This window comes from Pieris rapae, chromosome 16, assembly GCF_905147795.1.
Source record: "Pieris rapae chromosome 16, ilPieRapa1.1, whole genome shotgun sequence".
NCBI classification, from domain to species: domain Eukaryota; kingdom Metazoa; phylum Arthropoda; class Insecta; order Lepidoptera; family Pieridae; genus Pieris; species Pieris rapae.
Window position 1 is genome coordinate 7,916,364 of NC_059524.1, and position 26,547 is coordinate 7,942,910.

General features: G+C 33.3%; 1 protein-coding gene across 5 annotated transcripts in view; it reads left to right on the top strand.

Moving 5' to 3' along the window:
- The window catches only part of LOC110994037 (homeodomain-interacting protein kinase 2), a 104,383-nt gene that overhangs the window by 68,528 nt on the left and 9,308 nt on the right, over window positions 1-26,547 (top strand). For 4 of the 5 annotated variants that reach the window (XM_022260512.2, XM_045631696.1, XM_022260515.2 and 1 more), the window contains exons 3-13: window positions 5,535-5,665; window positions 12,362-12,501; window positions 15,428-15,497; window positions 16,616-16,751; window positions 21,387-21,605; window positions 22,211-22,365; window positions 23,121-23,297; window positions 23,738-23,891; window positions 24,348-24,449; window positions 25,268-25,378; window positions 25,839-26,006. In XM_022260512.2, coding sequence (XP_022116204.2) covers window positions 5,535-5,665; window positions 12,362-12,501; window positions 15,428-15,497; window positions 16,616-16,751; window positions 21,387-21,605; window positions 22,211-22,365; window positions 23,121-23,297; window positions 23,738-23,891; window positions 24,348-24,449; window positions 25,268-25,378; window positions 25,839-26,006 — 1,563 coding nt within the window. The remainder of the gene's footprint in view (window positions 1-5,534; window positions 5,666-12,361; window positions 12,502-15,427; window positions 15,498-16,615; window positions 16,752-21,386; window positions 21,606-22,210; window positions 22,366-23,120; window positions 23,298-23,737; window positions 23,892-24,347; window positions 24,450-25,267; window positions 25,379-25,838; window positions 26,007-26,547) is intronic. The other variant, XM_022260514.2, reaches the window with a different exon arrangement.

Sequence of the window (26,547 nt, forward strand, 5' to 3'; positions counted from 1 at the left end):
CAAAAATTAATTTATGATGAGGCCATCGATAGTAGACGTACACATGGAGTCTGTCCCACAATACAAACAAAAACAAGCTATATCCAAAAATTTCAATGCAAACAGGCCACATGTTGTATAATAAGCTTAATAAAATACTAAATATTTATCCCCTTAATACCTATCAATGCAAAAAACAACTTAATTAAATCTCTAGACGACGCCATCAACTGGATGAATTCAAATAACCTACAAATAAACATGACCAAAACTAACATAATTCATTTTCAGACATATAACTCTAAAACACTAATAGACGTACAATATAAACACAATAAACTGGACATAATGAACGAGTGTGTATTTTTAGGTATAACGATAGATAAATTTTGTAATTGGAAATGACATATTGAAAAATTACAGAACAAAATAGACCGTTTTGTTTTTGTGTTAAAACGACTAAGGGAAACTGTTAACCATGCTGCGGTATTAGCTGCTTATCATGCATATATTGCATCTATAATTAGATATGGAATTATAATTTGGGGAAATTCAGTCGAAGTGAATAGGGTATTTAAGGCCCAAAAAAAATGTATTAGAGCAATTTGTGGAGCAAATTGCATCGATAGTTGCGTGCCTCTATTTAAGAGACTCAAAGTGTTATCTCTTCCATGTATTTATATATTAGAAATGTCCCTGTTCGTACACAGAAATATACATATTTTTAAATCGAATGTAGTAAGTAGTAGACATGGGGAGAAATTGGCTGTGCCAAAAATAAATTTAGAATTATTTCGGAAAAACGCCTTCTGTATGGCAATTAAAATTTACAATAGATTACCGAAAGAACTTAAAGATCTTCCGACAAGAATCTTTAAAAAGCGACTTAGTGCATTACTTTTAGAAAAAACGTACTACTCAATAAACGATTATTTGTGTGAGACATGGTAATTTATATAAATTTAATTATGTATGATAATTGACTTAATTGATATGAATCTGACTAATAATGTAAAATCTAAACTAAGATAAATTTGCGCGCCACTGTGTGTGGCAGAATATGCGAACGACTGACAATTGTACCACCTTGACATTTTATACCATATTCGTGCAATAAATAAATTATTATTATTATTATTATTATTAAAAAATAACTAATGCAAAAAAAAAAACTAGAAGAAGGCTAAAAACGCGAAAATATAATGAAGTAGAAGACTTGTTTCTTAATATAAAGTAATAAAATTAGGTTTTTAATTTTTTCTTTTTCAATTTCTTACTTCAGACTTAATAATAATATATTGTTGTAATTTAATATAAAAATACAATCTTTATAATAAATATTAGTTTCCATACTAAACACCGATACTAACTTCATCTCATATCCAAGTTCACTCCACTCATTCACAAGATTTAAAATAAAAATATTTTGTCGAATTTCACACTTACACCAATCTAACTAATTACAACAATTTCAATTTGATTCCACCTCCATTTGGTTAAATGACCAATTTCTTGATGACACTGGAAGAAACTAGCGTTTAAGGTACAGGCTAGGCCTAGTTTAAACGCTAGTGCTCATAGATGTATATTATATATAAGGTTGACCACAATGAATATTGTAATATATGTAATGTAGTATTTGTTTTTGGGTCAAATAAAGAAACTTTTTATTATTTATTTTAAATTTTAATATTATTTATACGATTTGATTGACCTATATGAATAAACGATTTTGATTTTGACTTTTGTGGTTCATACATTGTTGTTTGGGGTTTGGTATTGATTAAGATGATTTTTTTAACTAAAACGAATCCTTTAACAATATGTCTGAAAAACAATAAAAAAAAAAGGTAAATTTTTGGGAGAAATTCTTTTGGATCTTAAATTCAGTGTTAAAAGTAGGTATGTTTATATTTGATAGGGAAATTATTTATTTATGTAAAAAAGGTTGGTAACGGATATTATAATAAAAGTCTAGGAATATACCTTGGTGTTGCGTAAGAGACGTGGGATCTATCTGCATCTTCTTCCGCAATGAGCATAGAGAGTGTTCAGAGGGGTTGTTCGGATTTATAGGTATAAGTCCGCTGTAGCTGACTTTCATCAACGGACGTCAAGGCAGAATAGAAAATACCATCCGTATCACCTTTATGTCCGTCGTTCCAGAACTGAGCTTTTCTTAAGGCAATTTCTGCCGCGCACCACCACTATATGGAGCAAGCCGACCACGGAACCAATTCGACTTAGAGCCTTCAAAGAGCTTACTTATTCTTAATAGGCCGACAGCGCGCTTGCGAGTCTTCTGGCATTGCAACTTGTAAGTGTCCATGGGCGGCGGTATCACTTACCATCATATGAGCATGTAACATAAAAAAACACATTAAAATATATAGTACATCCTTTCAATAAATGACAAATATAAATATGTGATCCTAGAGCAAGAAATTTAATGATAAGTGATTGCAATATTACGGATAAGATAGTACTGCAGCTGTAGTAAGCGAAGCTCTGCGAAAATGTGAGACTTGGACAAATTTCAAGAGAAAATTTATTAGCTAACTTACACATAGCAGGAATCGCAGAACCGTCCTAGGTTGTCCAGAGATAAGAGGGATTTCGTCTGAGTCAATTCAATTTGGGGAATTTCTAACTACTTTTAAAACAGAACAAGTATTTTTCTTCAATACTCAAATTAAGTTTTGTGCCGTTAGTTCAAAATTTAGCTCGGCCCAGTTATTAGCTATTACGTTTAACGGTGTTCTCAACTTGGCAACACTGGTTCATTAATCACACCCTACATATAATAATTAATTGCTTATTTATGTGGTCTGCGAACATCTATTTACTGTATCATTAATTATTCTATATTGGACGGAAATTGTTAACAATTGTCTTGTCTAAATATATGTGTAAAAAAATATCGAGTCTAATAAATTGCGAAATATACTTACTGTATTTTCTAATACAAATAATTATCTAAAAAGATTTTTTTGCAAAAGATGTACATCGCTTTTTCTGTATTAACAAACTCTTCGACATTTAAAATATACTTAAAGACATATATAAATATAAACAATATATACGTTACAATGGTACGAATATATTTTAAGTATGTGTTGTGGTTGTGAGTGGCTCTGGCTTATGCTGTGGAGCAGATGTATTCCACAGCGCTAGTCATTTCGCAAACCACCACGTTTGTAGTTTGCGCTTCAGACGTAAAAAAAGGTAAAGAATGTAATAGTTAAAATAAACAGTATTACACCTCGAATATTAGTTTATAATAATATTTTTTACTTAACAATGAGATACATAGATATTTATATACTACTTAGATAGGTCCTCAAAAACGCATTTTTACCCACTGCAGAAAGTATCGAACTCTCGAATAATTCGAAAGAGAGAATAAGTTTCGTAATACAATATGGTTCCAAGTTTGAAAGACGACTTTAAAAAGTAAATACGAGATCAGACGTAGTAAAAAGTGGCCAGTTTCAAATATACCTCGTTAGATGTATGGTGGTTGGACTTGTTTGGAACCGGACTATGCCTATACTAGTCTATGTCATGGGAATTTATTGGGGCACCTAATCGTATGCTATTTTTGTCCATATGCCTTGTGAATAGAGTTGATTTTCAAATGTCGTGTGTAAGAATTATTTTTATGCATTGCCCTCGTCTATTGTGAGTATGGCAATATCTTCTATCTTCTTGTCCTATAAATATTAGAATTCTGTTATAAGAGACGGAAAAGGACTTAAGTTCAAAATTGCTTTAGACTGATTTAGTTTTATTTAGGCGTAGAATGTGATTGGGAAAACGTAACGTTCAATTGTCGTAAACTTGGTATTTGTGTGGAGTAAACGCGTAAACTAAAACAATTCTTTAATTCGTTCGCAATTACTTGACCTCTATTTTCTCCTCTTCCCTTGAAAATCTAAATAAGAAAATATCTAGAAAAGCAACTAGTTTCACATGATACGTGATAAGAAAAAAAAAATTATATCTGGGCCTCAAAGTTCAGAATCTGTTTCATGATCATTTGTAAATCCTACTGTGCCTGTCGATGTTTTCCTTCACCGTTAAGAGCACATAGATAAAAAGTCCATTGGTGCACATCCGGGAATTGAACCTACCGTCTCAAGGATGAGAGACGTTGAAGCCACAAGGCAAACACTGCATACGCGGTAAAAAGTGTCTTAAAAAGAGTCCTCCTGTGGAAAGTCAGCATACAAAAATCTATATATAATTTTCACGCTGCAGTATATTTCCGCCGGAATAATATAGTTGGTGCGTTGAAAATCGGTTGTTTATATGAGTGCACGAAAAATGAATATGCATTTTCCCGTTGATAATGACGCAGCAGGTCACAATGCGTGCAGCGAATGCGATGAAAATTGTTTGCGTTCGTATGCGCTAATGAATTTTAACGCTGGCACGTATTTTATAAAAAATCTTTTCGATATTGTATTTTGTTGCGTTTTTTAAATTATGGAAACAGCTACAAAAGTCGAGCTGCCTAGTCCATGTAATCACAAAAGTAACCGCCATCGTCATTGGTAACTAGTGTCTTTGCGATTTTAGATTTAATTTAAGGAAACAATTTTGCTAAATAAATGATTGTCTTGATTTACGAGCATTTCACTTCTCTTTCACCGAACACTTTGTACACATATTATTTGCTAATAAGATATATATGTACATATAATTTGATTTAGGGTCTGTTTCACAATGTCTGGATAATTTCTAAATAAGCTATTTATTACTTATTGGTGGGATAAACACTATTTTTGCGTTTCACGACTGTTAGATAGCGAAGTACCTTATTTGGAACTTTTATTTTTTGAATAATTTATGTGTTGCATAACTATTTTGTACTTTGTCCATACCTTGTGAAAAAGGGCAATAGTATGAAATAAATTTCTTGCTTACTAACTACAGTCAAAATCTGTTAAAACGACATCGAAGGGATTACTCATTTCTGGTCGTAAAAACCGATAGTCGTAACAGCCGGTGACTTTGTCATTAAGATCCTAATATAATAGAATTTAGCCGGGAGCTTTGAGTTTGGTCATTAAAACGATGCCGTCGTAAACGGTTCTGACTGTATATTTAAATGTTGTGTACCCTCTACAGTCTAGATATCCCATCATCTCATTTGTCCCTCACAGAAATTAAACACACACATATCACACATTAAAAACACACATATCACACATTAAAAACAGGTTAATTTCAGTTTTTTACCATTTTCCTGAATTGATGTTTTTATTCTTGTTTACGTTCCGAGTATAGAAATATAGAAAATTATTAAAAATTCTGTGGTCATAGATCAGACAATGATAAGTACACTTTGCACAGTATGATTTATTAATATATCGAATGTTTCATATTTTAATAGTGCCTTCAAGAATTCTTACTAATTTAATTGCTTGTCCTGTAAAGTAATGAAATTGCATTTATCATACTCTGAACTATGGCCACAGAATTATTGTATTAAGTATACCATCGGTAGCGTTCATCAGGGTATTTCCCATCTAATATCACATCGTTGACAGGAGCAGTGGTGGAGTGAGACAGGCGTGTGGGCGCCCGTGGGCGAGCCGAGCCGCGCGTGCGATGGTGAGCGGTCTACGCGCGCGCCTGCACCGCCCGCGCCTTGCCTCAGGCCCTGTTGCGCCGATAACACGTCAGTATACACCCGAGGTTCGTTCGATCGTGCTCTCTTGTCTATCGTACTGTCACTAAATACAGCCTTGCTTAGTACCTAGAACCTAGCTCATCAATGGAAACAATATTAGGAGCCTACCGTCTTCTATCACTTAGATTAACCTATTTTTAAAAAAACAGTTTAATTGATCTGTTTTAAGTAAAGTATTCGTGCTCTTTTTATCACAGCGTTAACGCATATTTGATTAAGAGACGAAAGTTAACTTAAAAGAGTGGCTACTGAACCATTTTAGATTTTATAAAGACGTAAAAAATTCATTTTGGTTATTATTATTATCAATATTTAAAAAAATTGAAAGTATTAAAGTACTACCCAAATGAAGGGCGTAGAACTGGCAAGAAACTTTCTGCCACTCTTTCTAGTAATGTTCCGTATTCAGCCTTTGCATGTTATTTCTCACTTTGCACAGAGAGAGAAAGTACGTGGATAAGTAGAAAACACCAGAGCATTATACATACATAGGATATGAATAGCTGGTTTCCTACTAATGTAGTAGGTAAACTCTTAGGAAATACAAACGATTTTGACTAGAGTTCGCAACATTTATAAAGTTTGATCCGGATATAGTTCAATATAGATATACGTCGTTTCCTCGTCATCAGCTAGGTTCTCAGTACTAGGCAAGAACCTGTCAGTTGGTATTCACGGCTTGTTGCTAACCACCGGCTTGTGTTGACTTGAGATCATTGTCCTACTGCTTCAAATTATCATAGTACCATACCTTATATTTAATCTTATAACACATTTCACTATTTTTTTAACCTTCATTATTATAATAAAGTGTGTGCGTATTTTGTACATGTCAGAAGTGTAACTTCTTTGTAAATTAATTATTACCAGTATATGATCACTTCATGTATCTATATTGTCACTGTTTACACTTATATAAATAAATATCTGCGTTTACTGCACAAGACGTTATGCGCCAAAATTGCCATCTAAAGTTTTAATATGTAACTACTAAATGAATACATCAACTAATAGCGGGTATTTTTTCTCGATCTCCCTTCTCACTCTCCCTCAATCGGCCTCAATCGCTCTCTTCCGTTCGTTTGACGAAAACGCTGCACATCTACGTGACGTTTCATCCGTAAAAATTTTACCATCATTCGCCTAAAGAAGTTTTACTTCAGTAATTATTTATCCCAGGTTCCTGATAAAGTGAAATCTGTTTTAGAAGCTTGTGACTTAGGTTGCCACCCGTTTGTTATAATAAAATGTACGTTATTTCAGGTACAACAAAGTACACGTAAATTCGTTATTTCGATTGGCTCTGAATCGATTTCTAAATATATAAAAAAAATCTGTACAATTGTTTAGTCAATAATTATTTAATAGAAACTGATCAACAAAAATAATAAAATATATTTTTAAATATAATGTAAAACGTTTCTCTCTTTTCTTCTCGTGTAACTTTGTTGCACAAATTTAAATGAATTTAAAAAACAGATCCATTTTATATAGCCATTCGTGTGTTGTACTGTTAAATATCTCTTCTAGAATTCAATTAAATAAATACAGTAATATAAAGGACGAGGGTAGATAACATACGCGTTATCGCAAATGCTCGATAGCGGTCAACTGGTATCCTATATCATAAAGTCCCTTCTACATTATGTCATGAATATATATACCCAAATATTTTTATGTATAAGTCTTTATTTTTTTTTGTATTGTAATCGCTTTAGTTATCGCAGGCCTTAGGTCTCTTCAGGAATACAAGTACCTTAATGTTTGATCCGTAACACTTAACAATAAATATTTGTAATTAGGTAATATAAAATAATTATGTTAAAAACATTTTTTTTTTTATTCACAATTCTAATTTATTTGTGTGTAAACCTATGTGCATGGGCGCACTTGTTTATTATCTAATTAAATTTAATTAAACTAATATGGCAATTTAAATTCTATACCTACTGTATGAAACTTAGCAAATTACTTCGGAATATAATTAATGACCACTAAAGCGTTCGCACCGTTACTCGATGCTTTCTTATTATTATTCTACGGAATTCGGGGTGCGGTCCCCACGACTACCTGAGTCCCCCACTAATGCAACCCCGGCTCGATGAGCGTCACTCCAACCCTTAAACGCTACGATGCGCTTGCGCCGGTAACGTGCGAATTTTTAATTTTAGTGTAGTGTATAGTGTATATTAATGTATAGTGAAATGGATCTATCTGTGCCGAGGATTAAATTTGAAGCACACGACGATTATGACGAAGAGTTTGATTTTGATGACATGTAAGTTTTTAGTTAGTTTTACTTGATAGTTACGTTGGTACACAGCAAGGGAAGAGATAGATAGTGCGGAATCTTTGTTTTTTGCGTTCCTTTTGAAGCGGTCTGATATATGATTCATTCCAACGGGGATAGAAAATTTTATAAATATAAGATTTGGATTTATAATGTTGGTTTGGTATTGTTTATGTTAAAATATGTTGCGCCTAATTCAATTCAGATAATTAAAACTACTACGTTTAGTTCAGGCATGGTAGTTTCGTTATTTAAGAAAAATTTCAATTTCATATAAAAGTTATTGGAATTTGGAAAAATTTGATATTATAGTAGTCTAATTCATATATATTAGGATATTTTGTTTTTAAAGAATTATTAAATCAAAAATCATACTATAAGTGTAGCAATAGTAATAATAGTAATACAATTGTACCAAGTTACTTACTTGGTAATTATTGAATTTATATTATTTATTTTATATTATTATATTTAAAGAATTGTTAATAAACTCAAACTCAAAATTACTTTATTCATATAGGTAAACAAGAACATCAACAGACAAGATGTTAAATTTATATTTACTACATAACATTACTACTACATATTTATAACACACAGAGAGTAACCCTAAAATTTGCAAAAAATAATAATTGTAAGTAGCTAAATATGCTACCAAAAAACATAGTCATATACAAAAAGTAAAATTGTTTGTTACAAGTTTTTTACGCTCGACTTCCATACATTATTATTCTTAAAATAACAACGATCCCTTTCGAATTTAGAACAAAGTACAGTGTTAACTAGTTAGGAATTTTTCCAATCAAAAATGCTATAAATACATACTTAATACAAATTAAAACGTTATAAAAGTCAAATGAATTGTTCGGTATATCAATAATATAACACCTGCCTTCTGACAATGATTGTTTATTTAATTCCAACACACAAATATGGTAATAATTAAAAATTAATTACCATATTTATATTACCGCTGGCAGCATTTCCTCCCTGTATTTCTATTTTTTTTTTCTTAAAATAGCCAACGTTAAATACTAAATACTAGCATGTGACAGTGGTAAATGAGAGACACATTATAATGTAGAATCCGTAACGAAGACAATAATTGCATATATAAATAACGTCTTAAATTAATCAGTGGCGCTACAACCTGTTTAGGTCCTGGCCTCAGATGGCTGAATCTGTTTCATGATCAATTTTTAAATCTAATAGGCAAGTAGGTGATCAGCCTCCAGTGCCTCACACACACGTCGTCGACTTTTTTTGGGACTAAGACGTGTCGGTTTCCTCACGATGTTTTCCTTCACCGTTCGAGCAAATGTTAAAAGCGCACATAGAAAGAAAGTCCATTGGTGCACAGCCCGGTTTATCGAACCTACCACCTCAATTATGAGAGTCGCACGCTGAAGCCACTAGGCCAACACTGCTCTAAATCCCTAACGAAGACTAAGATATATAAATAACGTCTTACATATGAAATATCTAGACGAAATTAGCTCCGAGCTACTCGTAATTCGTTAGTGAAAAGCTAAAACGTGGAAGTTCACAACACTGCGATTGGATAGGGAATTGGGATCAAGTGATCTCGCCTACATCTGATGAGTTGAAAAACTTTGATGAGCTCCCGTTTTGTTTGCGTAGAGGCCGTAATAGGGATCGTATTTCGTCTAATTATTTTGTACTAATTTTAGTGTATCAGTTGCGCAGTTCGTCTGGTAATTGGTAGTCTATTTACATTGATGTAATAATTTATTGCAAGAATATGGTACTAAAATGTTGGTACAATCGAATGTTCGCATATTGTGCCTATACATAATGGCGTGCAAATTTGTCTTAAAAGGAATTTTACAAGAGTCATACATAAGTAAATTTTTATAGGTTTTTTATATTACTTATCAAATTAATATTAATGTTTCCCGTAAATTTAATTTATAGAATAATGCATTTTTCCAAAAGTAGTATTTAATGTAGATTTTTAAACTAGTAGGTTCTAGTTGGTCTTAATGATTTTTGCAAATTGTTGTAAACCTTGATTGCCATACAAAAGGTGTTTTTTTCCATACAGTTCCAAATAACTTTTTGGCACAGTCAATTTCTCCCCATGTCTAGTCCGATAGATGTTAATTCCGTTCACTTAATTATTATATATATTAGTCTAAAAAATAATAGTGTCTAAAAAAGTAGGGATTAAATGTTGAAGTGTGGTTTATACAAAATGACTGATTCACTTTCAATATATATATAATAATAATGGTATTTTGGATTTACAAAGAAAAGCTTTTACTAATATTTTAAAATTATCTCTGGCTGTTTCGTATAAAGTATCAAATAGATTGGTAAATAAGTCTGAAGATCCTTAACAAAATCATAAAAAGAAATTCTAATAATTTGAGTAATGAGCTTATTAGCTATTATTACCAAAGCTTATTTTTATTTTAATGGTATTGTTATTAATATCATAAAGACTACGTGACTTAGGATTTAAAATTCAACTGAAGTAATTAAATAATCTACAGGTTTATAAGTAATAAACTAATGGACAGGATTATTATTTATTATAAAGTAATACATTTTTAATGACTTACAGATATGATAGTTACCGGGTTTCTTAGCGCTTATATTAAAAAAATTAAATATGTTTATTATGGAATATAAGATATAGGTGTCATTTATTCCATGTCATTAAATTTGAATCGATTGATATCCCTACTCATCGGCAAAGAAGACAAAAGGCCGAGAGAAAAAGCCGGCGTAAAAACTCTCGGTACTCTTTTAAAACAAGCAAATCATCAAACAGCACTTATTTTAAAACAAATAAGGAAAATTTATTAGAAGTATCCTATCTAGCACTAGGCCCAGGCCCTTTTATCAACTAGATAATCGTTTACTTTAATAGTAAGCCTTTTTACACAGCTTTTCTTTTATACATCTTTTAAATTTATTAATAGACAGAGATAAAAGAGCCTCTGGGATTTAATTAAAGAGTATCCCTTTTCCCAAAAGAATTACTGACTTAAGATAGTCTACTGCGCGGAAATTGCAGCCTTCGTTAGTTCCAAGTATAACATTATGCGTATGTACTATTCTAGTAACCTAATCACAATTTCAGTAGGTATACATACATAATATTTTCATAAGTATATTGCGAGGGAAAGGTATATTAAATTACTTGAATTTATCTCTCAGAGATTGAGTACATTTAAAAACAAACATTGTTTGCAATATAACTGTCATAATATATTATATAACAGTTAATATTTACATATATTGTACATATAGTGAAACACTAGTATTGAATTTTTTATTTACTCATTTCATTCATTTTCACTCCTAACATAATTATGTATATAATAACTATACCTACTAAAGATATAGCCAAAGATATAATATACACAAATATATTTAAACATTAACAAAGGGAATAGTCAGGAATCAGTAAAAACTATTCATTATATTTAACTAAATAATACCTAAGTCGGCTGTGTTGTGTGATGGGTGTGTATGTGTAGTGGTGATGGGTGTGGGTTTGCTCATGATTCTAGTTATAAAGCAATAGCATAAACAAATCAAGACTTAAATATTAGTCGTTGTATTTCCGAATGTCATACAATGCCAAGCGAATGTTGAAGCAATACGAGAAGGTGAAACCGAAATCTCCTTGATACAGTCATGCTTCAAAAAGCGCAGCGAAACAAGTTAATGTTTCAATGGTAATACAAATTACAGTAACGGCGCAGTTTAAATTTTGTTTAACTTAGTAAAGATGTTCATAGCGAATATTTGTATTGAGGTAATTTTATAGGAAGATATGAGAGGAACAGGCAGCTAAAAATGTAATTTTTTAAAGTATCATATATATGACTTAAGTGGTATTTCCGAACCAATTCGACTTAGGGTCCTTGAAGAAAAGAGCGTACCGATTCTTAAAAGGCCGGCAGCGCGCTTGCGAGCCTTCTGGCAGTGCGAGTGTCCATGGGCGGCTGTGTCACTTAACGTCAGGTGAGCCTTCTGTTCGTCTGCCTACTGTATCATTTAAAAAAAAGGGAGAAGAACGGAAGGTCAAAGTATTGTAAATATATGAGTGTATATAAATAGTTTAGTTATCAGTAATAGGCAACATGTTAAGGTTATGTAACATATATATACAATAGTTAATAAATTAAAAAAAACTCAAAATGTAAACCTTATTAATAATACTTCTTTCCATAAACATCTTATCTCGACATATCATTCATTCATACTACATAAAAATATTATCCGCTTATCTATTCTGATGATGTACCGTTACACCTTCCTGGAATCACTACAATGGGATTTGGGATAAACAAATAATCCCCTTTAACTCTACACTGTTGTTACTTGTGTATATGGTCATAAAGTTGAATTGCTTCCAGTGTGGGAGATAGCAGAAGCCGGCGGGCGGGCGAGGCCGTGGCGGCGGCGACGCGTCACAAGGGCGGCACGACGACGGCGCACAGCAAGCAGGTCGCGGCGGGCGGGGCCAACCACCCGGCCCAGCCGCAAGGTAACAAACGTACGGTCTACCAATTGTTGTTACCTCCTTACACTTGATTATACAACCCGTTAAAGTTATACACAGCACAGATGTATAGGGAACCAGCGAAACGAACCCGGCTTCGGACGAAAAGTACTTTTTTTTTTATTTATTTATTTATTTATTTATTTATATAGTACTCCTACAGCTAACACAAAATACATATAATAACAAACAAATACACCAAGAACATAGCCACAAACGGAATACATGATACATTATAATAATTTTATTAAGTATTGTTATTTTTCTCGCTAGAGAGCTGGGATAATAAACGCGTCCGATCGCCGCTAAATTCTGCAGACCTTTTCAATGTAGACAATGCTTAGTACATTATTTTGATAAATCTCGTAGGGTTCAGTCTGCGTTTGTTCTGTTGCGTAGTTATAAAGATTTAAGCATACATAGGGACAGAGAAAGCGACTTCGTTTTACACGATGTAGTGATAGTACATTACATACTAAACTGGAAATCAGTGGACGGAAATAGATATTCTCTGGTCGTTTTAGCAGTATTTAATGTTTTAGTATTGGTAATAACGAATAATCATTAAAATGTTTGTGAGTATTATGATTAATATAGAGAAAAGTGCAGAGGTACGATGGGAACTTATTTTTTATATATATAATAACAATCAGCTCGAACGGTGAAGGAAAACATCGTACTGAACTTACCTAACCTAGACCCAAAAGGTCGGCACAGCCTGTGTTAGGCACAGGACTCAGAAGGCTAATCCTATTGCCTATTAGATGGACAAATTACAGATATAGAAATCCGAGCCCAAAAACCCAAAAAGGTTGTATATGAGTTAAACAAGATGTTTTTATTTTGTTAAATTTACTCAGCATAAGTACTTTAACTGGTTGTATATTTACGTTTTAAGTAATAAATTTAGCTTAATTAACTGTTGCGTGATGATGGAATTGATAAGGAAAACTACTTTGCTACTTAATATCTGATCTATAAATATTTCTACATAAATTTAAATGTAAGTAGAACGCTTATGCAAACTTTTCCCTTCGTTTTTTTTCCTTCATCACGACACAATATCTGCGTTGCATGACTTTCGATAAATTTCCAGATTTTATTTTAGTCGTCAAAACAACTATTTTTGTGTTTGAATGCTTACAGTGTGTCCCAAAAGTAATCGATACACGCATATATAAATATATTTTATATTTCTAGCTTAACTATTCAGCTATCACTAAAATTCTAATGCCTGTTTAGATATATATATCGTACTGTTAGGCAATTTATATATCTGCATCTTCTACCGCATTTACCATGGAGAGTGTTCAGAGGGGTTGTTCGGATTAATACCGGCAGCTGAGTTTCATCATCGGACGTCGAGGCAGAATACGAAATTCCACCCGTATCACCTCGACGTCCACCGTTCCACAACTGCGCGTTTTTCAAGACAATTTCTGCCGCGCAGCGCCACTTTGTGGAACCAGCTGTCAGTATTTCCGAACCAATTCGACTTAAGGTCCTTCAAGAAAAGAGCGTACCAATACTTAAAAGGCCGGCAAGGCACTCGTGAGCCCTCTGACATTGAGAGTGCCCATGGGCGGCGGTATCACCTAGATCAGCATCCTGCCCTTTTGCCCCCTGTTCTATAAAAAAATCGGTTTATTTTCACTTTTCTTTCTATGTTCGAAAATTATCAACCTTTAAGTTTCTTTGTTTGATTAATTTGGGACACCCTGTGCACTTTATACGCAATAAAGTATGACGCAATGCAGCGCCTACGCATGACAAGTGCTTTATAAAACTTCAACCATGCTACTTAGGAGGTAACAACTGTCTTCAACGGTTGACGTAAATCCAATATGTAGTCTGTTTGAAATGTTTATACTTTTGCTCTCAATTTTTTTCGTTTATAATAAATATATTATAACACAGAATATAATCATATTGTACTATGTAATAATATTATATGCCTGATTCTTAATCTAACGAACGTGGTGTTAGGTAAAAAATGCGTTTTAAATAAATCAGTGCCACTACCTTTTTACATCTGGGCCTCAGATTTTTTATGTGTTTCATGATTATTTGTCAATATAATAGACAAATAGGTGATCCTCTTGTGCCTAATACACGCCGTCGACTTTATGAGTCTAGCCAGCCTGTTTTCTCGCGATCTTTTATTTCACCGTTCTTGCTAATGTGCACATAGAAAGAAACTCCAATCCAGCCGGGGATCGAACCTACGACCTCAGGGATAAGAGTCACGCGCTGAAGCCACTAGGCTAACACTACTCTAATAAGGCAAATAATGCCGATAAATGACATAGAATTAATTTTGATTGTGATGTTAAAAGTAAATGGAAAAGTTGGTATGCGTTGATGATATTCGAAATCAGGTAGGCTATGGAATGACTTTAAGAAACCTTTATAAAAAATAAGTATTACTACACTTAGATGCTGTTTTGTAAAAGTATTCACAGTTGAGGCTTAGCAATCAGTAAACAGTTTGTCAAAATCATGAAACCATAAAGAATACTACAGTTAAAAAAATATTATTCGCGACCTACGCACAATTGAGTTTCCTTAGTAGCTACCGGATACAATATAGTAATTAATTCTTAGAATAATTCCAAAGAGTGATTAACTAATTACTGTTTAATCATCGTCTAATTGGCATTTTGTTTGAGACGTTATTAGAGATACAAAGCAATGTTAAGACAAAACTTTATTTCAAGGGAAAATACTTACATTATTCTACTTTAGTATAAAAACATTGCTAGTAAGTACTTTAAGCGTCACCTAGTTAAAAATGTTTATAAACATTAACCGGTTAGAATTTCATATAATATAAAAAATCTCTTAAAACTATAAACGTTCATTTTTACACACAAAAAATGTATATAAAGGTGTGTAATTGTTTTAATGTGTATCTTTGCAGGATCCGGCTGCGGTGGCGATGGCGATTACCAGCTGGTGCAGCATGAGGTGCTCTACTCCTCGTCCAATAGGTATGAACGTATTCCTTAAGTAGATAATATAATATAATAATATATTTATTTTATTTCTCACAAAAACATATACAATAATTGTCATTCTTCTTTGGAGCACTGCTATTGCTTAAGTGAGACTGATGCCTGTTAAAGGTTGTGCACCTGTGTTACAGGTCATCAGGCCTCCACCACTTCGGATCGACAAAATGATTATATGTAAAGAATAGACAATTATATTAATTATAAGGAAACCACATGGTGTATGCGTGTGTGTTTGTGTGTGTGTGTGTTTGATGATGATGTGTAGTTAAATTTAGGTCCATTTAAAAGAGATTCAAGCCAAAGGGATATAGAAACTTTTATAGAAAAGTCTAATTGGCATTAAGTATTTAACTGGGCATTTATTTATAAAATTTATTGGCTCGTTAAACGTTATTTAGTATCGTGTTTGAGTGGGTTATTTTAATTCAACCATTGCGCAATTTTATCTGAATAAACGTATATTGAGTAATATCCCAGTGTATTTGTGCAAAATTTTGCATTTTTAAACCTCGCAACTGTCTTAGGTACTATTAGCGATAGATAATTATTTTCGATTAGATTCCAGAAGTCCGATCTAAAAATGAAATGTGTCTGCCCACTATTGGGGACATACTATTTGAGATTAGGTGACTTTATATATTATATAAATTACGCGTCACGTTGTTTGTCCGCTATGGAGTCCTAAACTACTTGACCGATTTCAATCAAATTTGCTCACCGTGTGCAGTTTGATCTAACTTAAAATATAGATCAGCTTTTATATTTACTGTGCGTGTGTATGTCACTATACTGATTTTAATCATGGCTGGACCGATTTGAATGATTTTTGTTTGTATACGTTTGGATGCCCGGCATATCGCTTCAGTCAGTACTTTTATACGTTGTTGAATATCCTAATCACTTGCTATATAAGACAACGTCTGTAGGGGCTGCTAGTATATTTATAAAATCTATACTTTTTAATCCATACATAAATAAGTGTGTAACAATCTCGAGTTGCTGCAACTTAATATTGTAAACACTTTGGAAATATCAACAGCGGTTCTTGTTTGTAGCAGTTGTTGAATATAACCTACTTAACCGTATACTTCCAGGTACGAGGTGCTGGAGTTCCTCGGCCGCGGTACATTTGGGCAAGTGGTAAAGTGCTGGAAGAAGGGCACTAACGAGATAGTCGCCATCAAGATCCTGAAGAACCATCCCAGCTATGCCAGACAGGGACAGATTGAGGTGAGTTACATAATTGACACGTAAATTTTTGGTTTTCTTCAAAATACGATTAGATTTTGTATTAAGTTGTAACTATGACATGAGAAGTTTATTATTACAATTTATAACCTTGGGAATTCTTGAAATAGATTAAACTATTGATTGATTCAGTAAAGAAATTGTACTTAATAGGGATATGTATTGGATATACTTGTTGATGCTCTGTAGCTTTGATTATTATCGGTGAAATGTATGTTTAGATTTAAAATTGTTGTTGTTATCAGTTAGAACTCAAACTCAACTACCAGCAAAAAGATAATGTAGCTTTAAAAAAGTAGTAAAAAAAAATATATTCAATTTCTTGAGCAAGCGACGTGTTATGAAAAATATAAAGCAGCCTACACAGTATTAAGTGAAAATCTTTAGTAATTTTACGGCACATTAACCACAAATGAAAATTATTTCGAGAAGAAAACAATTTTTCGAGTCGACGCTTGCATATCAGAATAGTTTGGGTACTAGCAAGTACCTATTGTTTGGTTTAAAGTCAAAATGAATAATTGGATAAGATAATTCACGTGCAAACCAGTGTAGTAATAAAATATTAAATAAATTGATGTCATATTTTTCATACGTTTTCATAAGTCTTAAGTGCAAAATGAGGGTAACTGGATTTTAGAACAGAGTGATACAGATAAAGACTATAGGTAGTGTTTTTGGACACTTCCTCATGTCAAATAGCCTAGGTTAGGCTTAAATGAATTATTAGTCAGTCTCAAGTAAGGTTAGATGAGTGTTAACTATAGTGATCATTTTCTTTGACTCAAAACGGGGCATTGATTTAATTTAGGTCAAATAATAAGTAGTCAATGAAACAAAAACACTTTTAAACTTATTTATTATAAAAAGTTGGTTAGCTTACGAATCACAACTTAACTTAAGTTAGTTTATCAGAAGAAAAGAATAGTTTTAATATTGGTGACCATTTCCATTTTTTTTATATATTATTGCTACTTAAATTTTCATGCGGTTTCTTTTGCGTGTCACATTTCGGAGACACCGGGACTTGTATTTGGAAAAAGGGACAGTCGGTACAAAACGGGATTTCTGGTCACGTTAGTGTTACCCAACCTATTTAAATCTTAGCCTTTCCTTTAATATAAAAAGTAATTTTTACTTTAGAAACTTAAATGATAAGTTTTAAGAATAAATAACTAGGAAATTGTTAACGAAACTCGGTAAGTAATTTTTTAAACAAAGACAAACTGAAATTCAACTTCTAAATTTTTCTAAATTAACAATTATTCCCCCTGCCATTTGTGGAGTATATGTATTAAAAAAGTATTTTTCATACAATCATAGCCTAAAGTTTACACGAAGAAGGCTACCGACTTATCTAAAAAATAATCAAAACAAGCAGAAATGTCAGCCTCCATATGATAGGTACATAGAAAGTTCGTGATAAATTACACAAGATTAAAAGCTTAAAGTTAATGTAGTGTTTCCAAGATTTTCCATTTATCGCACTGGGCGCTGGCCAAGACAAATCCAAGATGTCGCAAAGAATAAAAAATAGTTTAGAAAGGCGACGATCTCTCAACGTCTGTTTCTTTATTCAATAGCAGTATTTCTTTTGCGCATTTATCTAGTGAAAGGCTGTCGTTTTGGCTGTGTTTTTTTTTAAATTATTTCCTATCCAACCATTCGTAATATGTATAGATTAGATATATTTCGATTTTGCGATTTTTACTCGTACAATATTATCTTGATGATCGGATACTGTAGTTTTAATCAAGAAAACAATTTAACAACAGAAATTAAACTAAGTTATATTTTTGAGAAAACTTAACCTTGACATACACTTTAGTGACTATTTAATTTATTTTTATATAATATAATAGAAAGCCTTTTTGTTTAGTTAGTAAAAATAAAGTTAAAAAGAAATGGGTCTAAGTTTAAATAAAAGCAATATTTATTGTCTTGTAATTAGATTTGTCGCGATGAGATGATGTCGCTTATTATTGAATCGGCGTTTCATTCTTGGCAAAGTTTGTATCACAATAATGTATCAATAGATTTAAGGTAGGTCAGGTATTATAAGTATCTCAAGGTCCAATGCCTAGATAATATGACATAAATCATTGCATCATTCTAGTACATAAACGTATTAATTTTTTGTAGGAATTCTCGAAAATGAATTTGGTTCAAGCATAGACAATGTGTGGGTAGTACGTGTAAAAAAGTTAATAATTACTGTTGACGTAATCACAAAATAAGAAAATCATTGACCCCCCTCTCCCTATATCGGCTATACTGCGTAGATGTTTGAAACTCAGACATTCCTAAGATTTCCTCTCAATGTTCTTTGCCTACACGAACGAGTTTTATTTTCGTAGACAAAAAATTATTCTCGCCTCACCAAGGGGCCCTTTTCGTATATTTTGACACCTCGAACGTTTAAAAAATATTTTTAATTCCAGTTGATATATGTCGCTCCAATTTATAAATTACTAACAACGTAAATATCTCTAAAATTTGGGACAGGCTAGTGTGCGTACTATATCTAGCGGTTCTGGCAACGATCCAGTTATCAAAATGTTTGTGTTTACCGACTAGAGTGCTACAACGCGAACGATAATTGGCAAAATAAAGAGATAAAGAGTGTATTTACGGGCGAGAGTTGCGTGAAAATTATATGCGCAGTTCGTATCGTAATATTAAGTGTATTCCAAGGTATTGAAGTTAGGTTTGCTTCGATAGATTATATAGGAGTACTAGAATATTATATATTATATAATATTGCTGCCGACTAGAATTAGTTGAAAGTCCATATCGTACTAAATTAATATTAAGTTGAGTATTAACAGAAATGATTAAAATTGAGGTGGAGATAACACTCATCAACCTTGAGGAGACCAACCCATCACGTGTTACAACTTTGAGGTCTGGGTCTCAGATCTCTGTATATCTCATGATCATTTTTCAATTTAATAGGCAAGTAGATGATCAGCCTCCTATTCCTGACACACGCCTTTTTGGATGTAAGGCAAACCGGTGAGGAAAAGATGTTTTCCATTACCGTTCGAGTGAATGTTAAATGCGCACACAGAGTCCATTTGTGCACAGCCGGGAATCGAACCTCGGATAAGAGTCGCACGCTGGTGAAGTGTTGACCAGCGTGCGACTCTTCTCGACTTCACATTAAACAAATGCATATACTTCACATTAAATATTGTTTAAAATTCGAATCACTACGCACTAGTAGATTTTTCTTCATAAGTGCGCATTTCACGCTCGCTGGTACGGCGAAGGAAAACATCTTGAGGAAACCGGGTTTTCCTTATATCAGCCATAGAAGGCGACCTACTTGCCTTTCACTATCACGAAATAAATACAGATCACAGTCAGCCTCAGAGACAATCTGAGGCCAATATAGGTAATTTGTATGAATTAGTAAGGTATCTTAAATGTATTCTGTGCTGGTTATGATAAATCTATAGAGATTGGTTGATAAATCAAAAAAATATTAAATTATTGTATTTGTAATATGTATTTTGCATTTCTTGCCTACCTTATGTAATTCAGTCCATGTTTTTTTTTCCTTTACTCAAAGTGGTTGTCTGCAAGAAATCGCTCGAAAGCGATAAGGCCGCCAGTTGCTATCATATACATAATTATGTTTATTTTTTTTCTTTTATGTAATGCAACGAAGTGTTAATAAATAAATTAATTAATTAATCTCGTTACCCAGGACCAATGTTTTATGCAAATCATGTTACGAATAAACAAGCAGTATCTGCTCCAATTTTTCTTGGCATAATTCTTTGTTAAAGTATGAACTATTTCAGAAGCTTGGACTTTGAATCATAATATTCTTGTATTCACGTTGAAATTAGAAGTTCGGGCGTTGTTCAAAAAACAAAAACTTTCTGACACTCCTTTCTTTGTTGTGCTCGGGAAATGGAAAATTGATAACTTTTATGTGTGTAACCCAATTTTTTGAAAGAAACTGATAAATACTCCTCGAATTCTTTTGTTTGTTATCGAGATAACCAGAATTTGATATTGTCGAAATGATTTCTCAAATTAAAATCATATCAGAAGTAATTTATCTATTTAGGTTTGATTTACTGTTTACTGGGCAGTATTGCCCTAGTGGCTTTAGCATGCGACTCTCATACCTGAGGTCGTAGGTTCGATCCAGGGCTGTGCACCAATGGACTATCTTTCTATGTACGCATTTAACATTTGCTCGAACGGTGAAGGAAAACATCGTGAGGAAACCGAGAGGTCTTAGACCCAAAAAGTCGACGACGTGTGTCAGACAATGGAGGCTGATCACCTGCTTTGCCTATTAGATTTAAAAAATGGTCATGAAACAGATTCAGAAATTTGAGGCCATGACCTGAGCTTGTTGCGCCACTGATTTTTTTTAATTTACTGTAAGTTCACAAATCCAGTAAACTGATTTGTCGATTATTTATTGCTACTCTCCGCTACTCATTTTAGTCGACGAGTTTCTTCTTTCAGAACTTTTCATCATGCTCTGTGACATTTCAAAACAAATAATTGTCGTGTTTGATCACGCTCTTGCATTACCGCGGTAACAGACAATTTAAATATTATAATAAAATGTGTGTTTTATAAAAATTCCAGGTTTCAATCCTCTCCCGGCTGTCCCAAGAATCGGCGGACGAGTTCAACTTCGTCCGCGCCTACGAGTGCTTCCAGCACCGATCTCACACCTGCCTGGTGTTCGAGATGCTGGAGCAAAACCTTTACGACTTCCTCAAACAGAACAAGTTCTCGCCTCTGCCCTTGAAGTACATTAGACCGATACTGCAGCAGGTGCTCACTGCCCTGCTCAAGCTCAAGGTAGATATAATTATTGCTTTAAAATATTAAGTTAAGTTTCGTCTAGGTTGAATGCCAAAGCGAGCATGAAGGCGTCTTTCATGTGGAGTCATGTTTGAACTAGCCAAGGTGGAGTGGAGTCGAGTTCCTGGAGTGGCAGAGTACTCGTCCGCCGTTTCACAACTGAGCGTTTTTCAAGTAGTTTTTGCTGCGCATCATCACTATGTGGAATCAGTTGCCCACTAATGTTGATTACGGTCCTTGAAGAAAAGAGCATACCAGTTTTCACAAGGCCGGCAACACTCGCGAACTCTGGCATTGAGTGTCCATTGGTGGTATCACTTAACATCAGATGAGCCTGCCCTGCGGGGCATGCTTAAATGCATTTCTACCTTGGTATTTGAAATAAAAACAAAGTTAATTTGTTTATGTTTATAGGTTTAAAATCCTATACAGGTTGAAACTTCACCAATTTTTAGACTTTTGTGTGTATTAATTAGTCTTAAATATTAATTTTAACCACTGTATTTTGATATTGGTATCAATCCTGAAAAAAATGTAAGGCCTGCGCATAGTTGTACATTTAATAACATCATGGCCGTAAAAAATGATCTTAATTTTTACAGCAACTGGGTCTAATTCACGCGGATCTTAAGCCAGAGAACATAATGTTGGTGGAACCGGCTCGTCAGCCGTATCGTGTGAAAGTGATTGACTTTGGCAGCGCTTCACACGTCAGCAAAGCCGTCTGCAACACATACCTGCAGAGTCGATACTATAGGTACGATTGTATTTTTATTATATAAAACCTACCTGTGTTTTATTGCAATTAATTAGGTTAATCAATGATATAGAGCCGGAATGCGCGTGCGTCGCGTTATCGATGCTCGCGCTAGCCTTAGCGAGTGACTGTTCCTATTGTGATTGCTTACCGTCCACTCCTTTGTTCTCGCTGCTACCCTATTTTTATTGTTAGTTATAATTAATTATTTAGTTGAATCTAGATATGTCAAAAATCGCAAATCTCAACTAAAGTTTGCATAGTTCCCAGTTTACCTTAGTTAACTTTAGTTTTTATCTGTTTTTTCTCATAAGTTTTTTAAAAAAGCAATACGGCTTTTAATAAAACGTGTTAGTTATAAGTTTGTTACATTCCAGGAATTAATGTACACTGGACATGTAGCACTTTTAATTTTTATTGAACATTGAATAAAGAATTATTGAAATTGAAAAATTGAATTGAAATTAGGTTAATTATTGTGAAGGATCTCAGTCTAAAAATGTATCTATGCAACAGTAAAAAAAATAGTTTTTGAAGTAAAACTTCTTTCGGCCCATGAGAGTAAAATTTTTACGGAACGTCACGTAGATGTGCAGCGTTTTTGTCGAAGAAAAAGGAGAACGATAGAGAGGGAGTGAGAAAGGGAGATCGAGAAAAAATACACACTATTGGTTGATGTATTTAAAAATATAATATAAAAAAAAACAAAAAATATTTTTTGTGGGCATATTCATATATAATATTTAATGTTTCAGGGCACCAGAAATAATTCTCGGTCTGGCGTTTTGCGAGGCGATCGACATGTGGTCCCTGGGTTGTGTGGTCGCTGAACTGTTCCTCGGCTGGCCACTTTACCCTGGCTCCTCGGAGTACGACCAGATACGGTACATCTCGCAGACGCAGGGCCTGCCCACTGAGCATATGCTCAATAGGTGAGTGGTGAAATCCAGATGTTATTCTTAATATACAGCAATGTAACAAGTTTTAATAATATAAACTCAAAAGTAAATAATTATAAAATTATCACACTTTTCTTCTGAAAAAATCTTCTGCATTTGTTCGTAATTAAAATCCTAAACTTGATTTTTTTTTGTATTCGAGTGGAATCAGGAATTAGGGGAAGGGGTTTAGTGTTGCGTGGTGGAAACATATACACACATTTTCTTTCAACCAGAGGTCCAAATTTACTAATGATAATATGCTGATTATATATTATATGGTATATATAGGCAAAATTTAAATTATGGGTTAAAAACTATTGTAAATTAGTATAAACTGATAGGACCAGCTTTATTGCTAATGTAATCCGAGCAAAAAAAAAACTTAAAAACAAGAGTAAGAGTAGAAATTAAACTCAATTGTGGTGTTACAGTGCATCAAAAACGGCAAAGTTCTTCTACCGCGACGTGGACAGCACATACCCGTTCTGGCGGCTGAAGACGCCCGAAGAGCATGAGCTGGAGACAGGTATCAAGAGTAAGGAGGCACGGAAGTACATCTTCAACTGCCTGGATGATATTGGACAGGTTCGAAGACATTTCTCATATAAAACTTTTTTTGTTTAAGCTTATTGATAAAAGCCGCTGAAGCGATTTAACTGTGTCTTCTATAGGGTGTTTAAAATAATATTAACTTTCTTTTTAGTAATTAGATAGAATTAAGTACATTTTTAAATTAATTTAGTTTAATATTTTTAGTAATTTGATAGATAGATGAATAGATTAAACTTGTGATTCAAAAATGCTAATAATAAAACATTGATTTAGATAATAAGAATACACTTTCGTTTTTGAACTAAATGTAATATGTGTTAAATAATTAATAAACTTAACTAGACGTTAAGTTACATAACTCATATATTGTATTAATTGCTGTCTAGTTACTGTGGGAACTAAAATTAGATCAATTTTGTCACATTATTTCTGTCGTGAATAAAGTTTTTTATTATATATAACTTTTTTATTACTTACTTGTTTCTTCAGGTCAATGTTCCAACGGATCTTGAAGGTGGCCAATTGTTAGCGGAGAAGGCCGACAGAAGGGAATTTATTGATTTACTTAAGAGGATGCTTACAATGGATCAGGTAAGGTTTATCAATTTAAATTCAAATTAATTATTGATTTTATTGTACCAAATTATAGTTAAATGCGTATTCTATGGAGAAAAAAATGACTCCTATTTTGAACATTATTGAAAAAATAAAGGCAGAATGAATATTGCAAAACATATACATACATCCTTAAATTGTGTATATAATGAGCAATTATAACAATTTTTATCACATTTTTATATAGTAAAATCATTATTACTAATAATGTAATAACACGATTCCCTCCGCACTGAAATTTGACGTCAATTCCGTAAAACCACAGAATAAATGAACTGAAAAACTGGCACATGCAACCTAAGAACATGATTATGTTTCTTAAACAAAATTTGAACAAGGTTTCTATAAATAAACGAAAAAGCTACAGTGCCACATTCTTCTCTTGGCCGGTGCCTGAAATTTGTACTACCGTCGCCATTTTGAAATGTCAGATGGACGTTGTCAGTTAAGTGTCATGTCTTGGTGCATAGAATAAATAATTTTACTAAACATCTAATAAAAATTCAACTGAACAATTTTTTTTTATTACTTGCATTATTATTACATTGGCAAAAAAAATATAGAATAAAATAATTAATATAAAATTAATTAAAAATACTAAATAAGTCATCTATCTTAAAAGGTATCATATCAATTGTTCCTATCTTTGTGGCACACTTATTTAAGCCTATAATTGTATTTCTAGATACTAGTAAACATAGTTTTATTAGGATATAAAAAAAAATATTCCCCTTATAATCAAGCGATACCGGCCAAGAAAAATAATAATTGACTAATAACAATTGTTTTCTCAGGAGCGACGAATAACACCAGGTGAAGCGTTAAATCACGCGTTCGTGACGCTCGCTCATCTTGTCGACTACGCGCACTGCAACAACGTCAAGGCCTCCGTTCAAATGATGGAGGTATGTTTCCAATGTACTTACGGCATTCACATACAGATGTTTTAAGTTTGGTATTGAATGCTTTTTATAGTGTGACGTTGTACAGTCGACTCTATTTGAAACTAGATCAGGGGTGAATTGCAAAGAACTCAAAATTTAAATTGAAACGCCTGTTTTAAATAAAGGCGTGGGGGGGGGGGGACTATTAAATAAGAGTTTGGTCAAAATTCGTCATTTATTATTTCTTTATTATTATTATGTATTAATACTTAATTAAATATTAACAATTTTTTTATTTCGAAAAAGTTCGTAATCTTTTTTTTAAGTGAGCGACTTCAGACTATTATTGATCAAAGAATTTAAAAAAGTATTTGGATTGTCTATTTATGTAAATAAACGTTTTTTTTTTTGTGTCTTGAACTTAAAGCAACTTTACGCACCCTTTATACAGAAAATGGCTGATAATCAATAATAAATACAGGTTTGCCGTCGTTCGGGGAGCGGCGTGGGTGGCGTGGGCGGTGTGGGCGGCGTGGGCGTGGGCGGCGAGTATGTGGGCGGCGTTGTGGCCCCAGCACCATCTACAGCCCACCATCTCGCGCTCACAATCAACCAGCAGCGATTGCGGGCTGCGCCTTACGACAACCTTGTAAGAAAACTTTGTATTAAGAATACGTATACGTATCGCGGTAGGAACGTACACGTAAGAACAATCGACGTTGCTTTGCATATTTTGTATTAATTTTTATGAAAATAAACGTCTTGCCGGCTTGTTTAATAATAGTCTAATCAATTCCACGAAATAGAACTTAGAATAAATTACTTAATTACAAATAGATATAGATGAATAAACTTTTGGATGAACCGCGCGCACATTACAACTTGTTTAGCAAAGCGATACTACTACTACTACTCATACGAGCGAGACAGATAATATTTCTATTGACGTAGACCTATTTGTGTGTACACTGGCTAAGTTCACAAGAGTTGCTTGCTATATTGTTAGTTTTAAGATTTAGGCATATAAATAGAATTTTTAATGTTTTTTATGTATGGTGTGGGTATTATTTTGGCGTTCTATCGAATTAGTAGTAACTGTTAAGGTAGAATAAATAAATATTTATAATCAATTGAGACACCCGAATGGACCGAAGTTCCTTTCGATTAACACTGCCCGACCATCTGTCGAC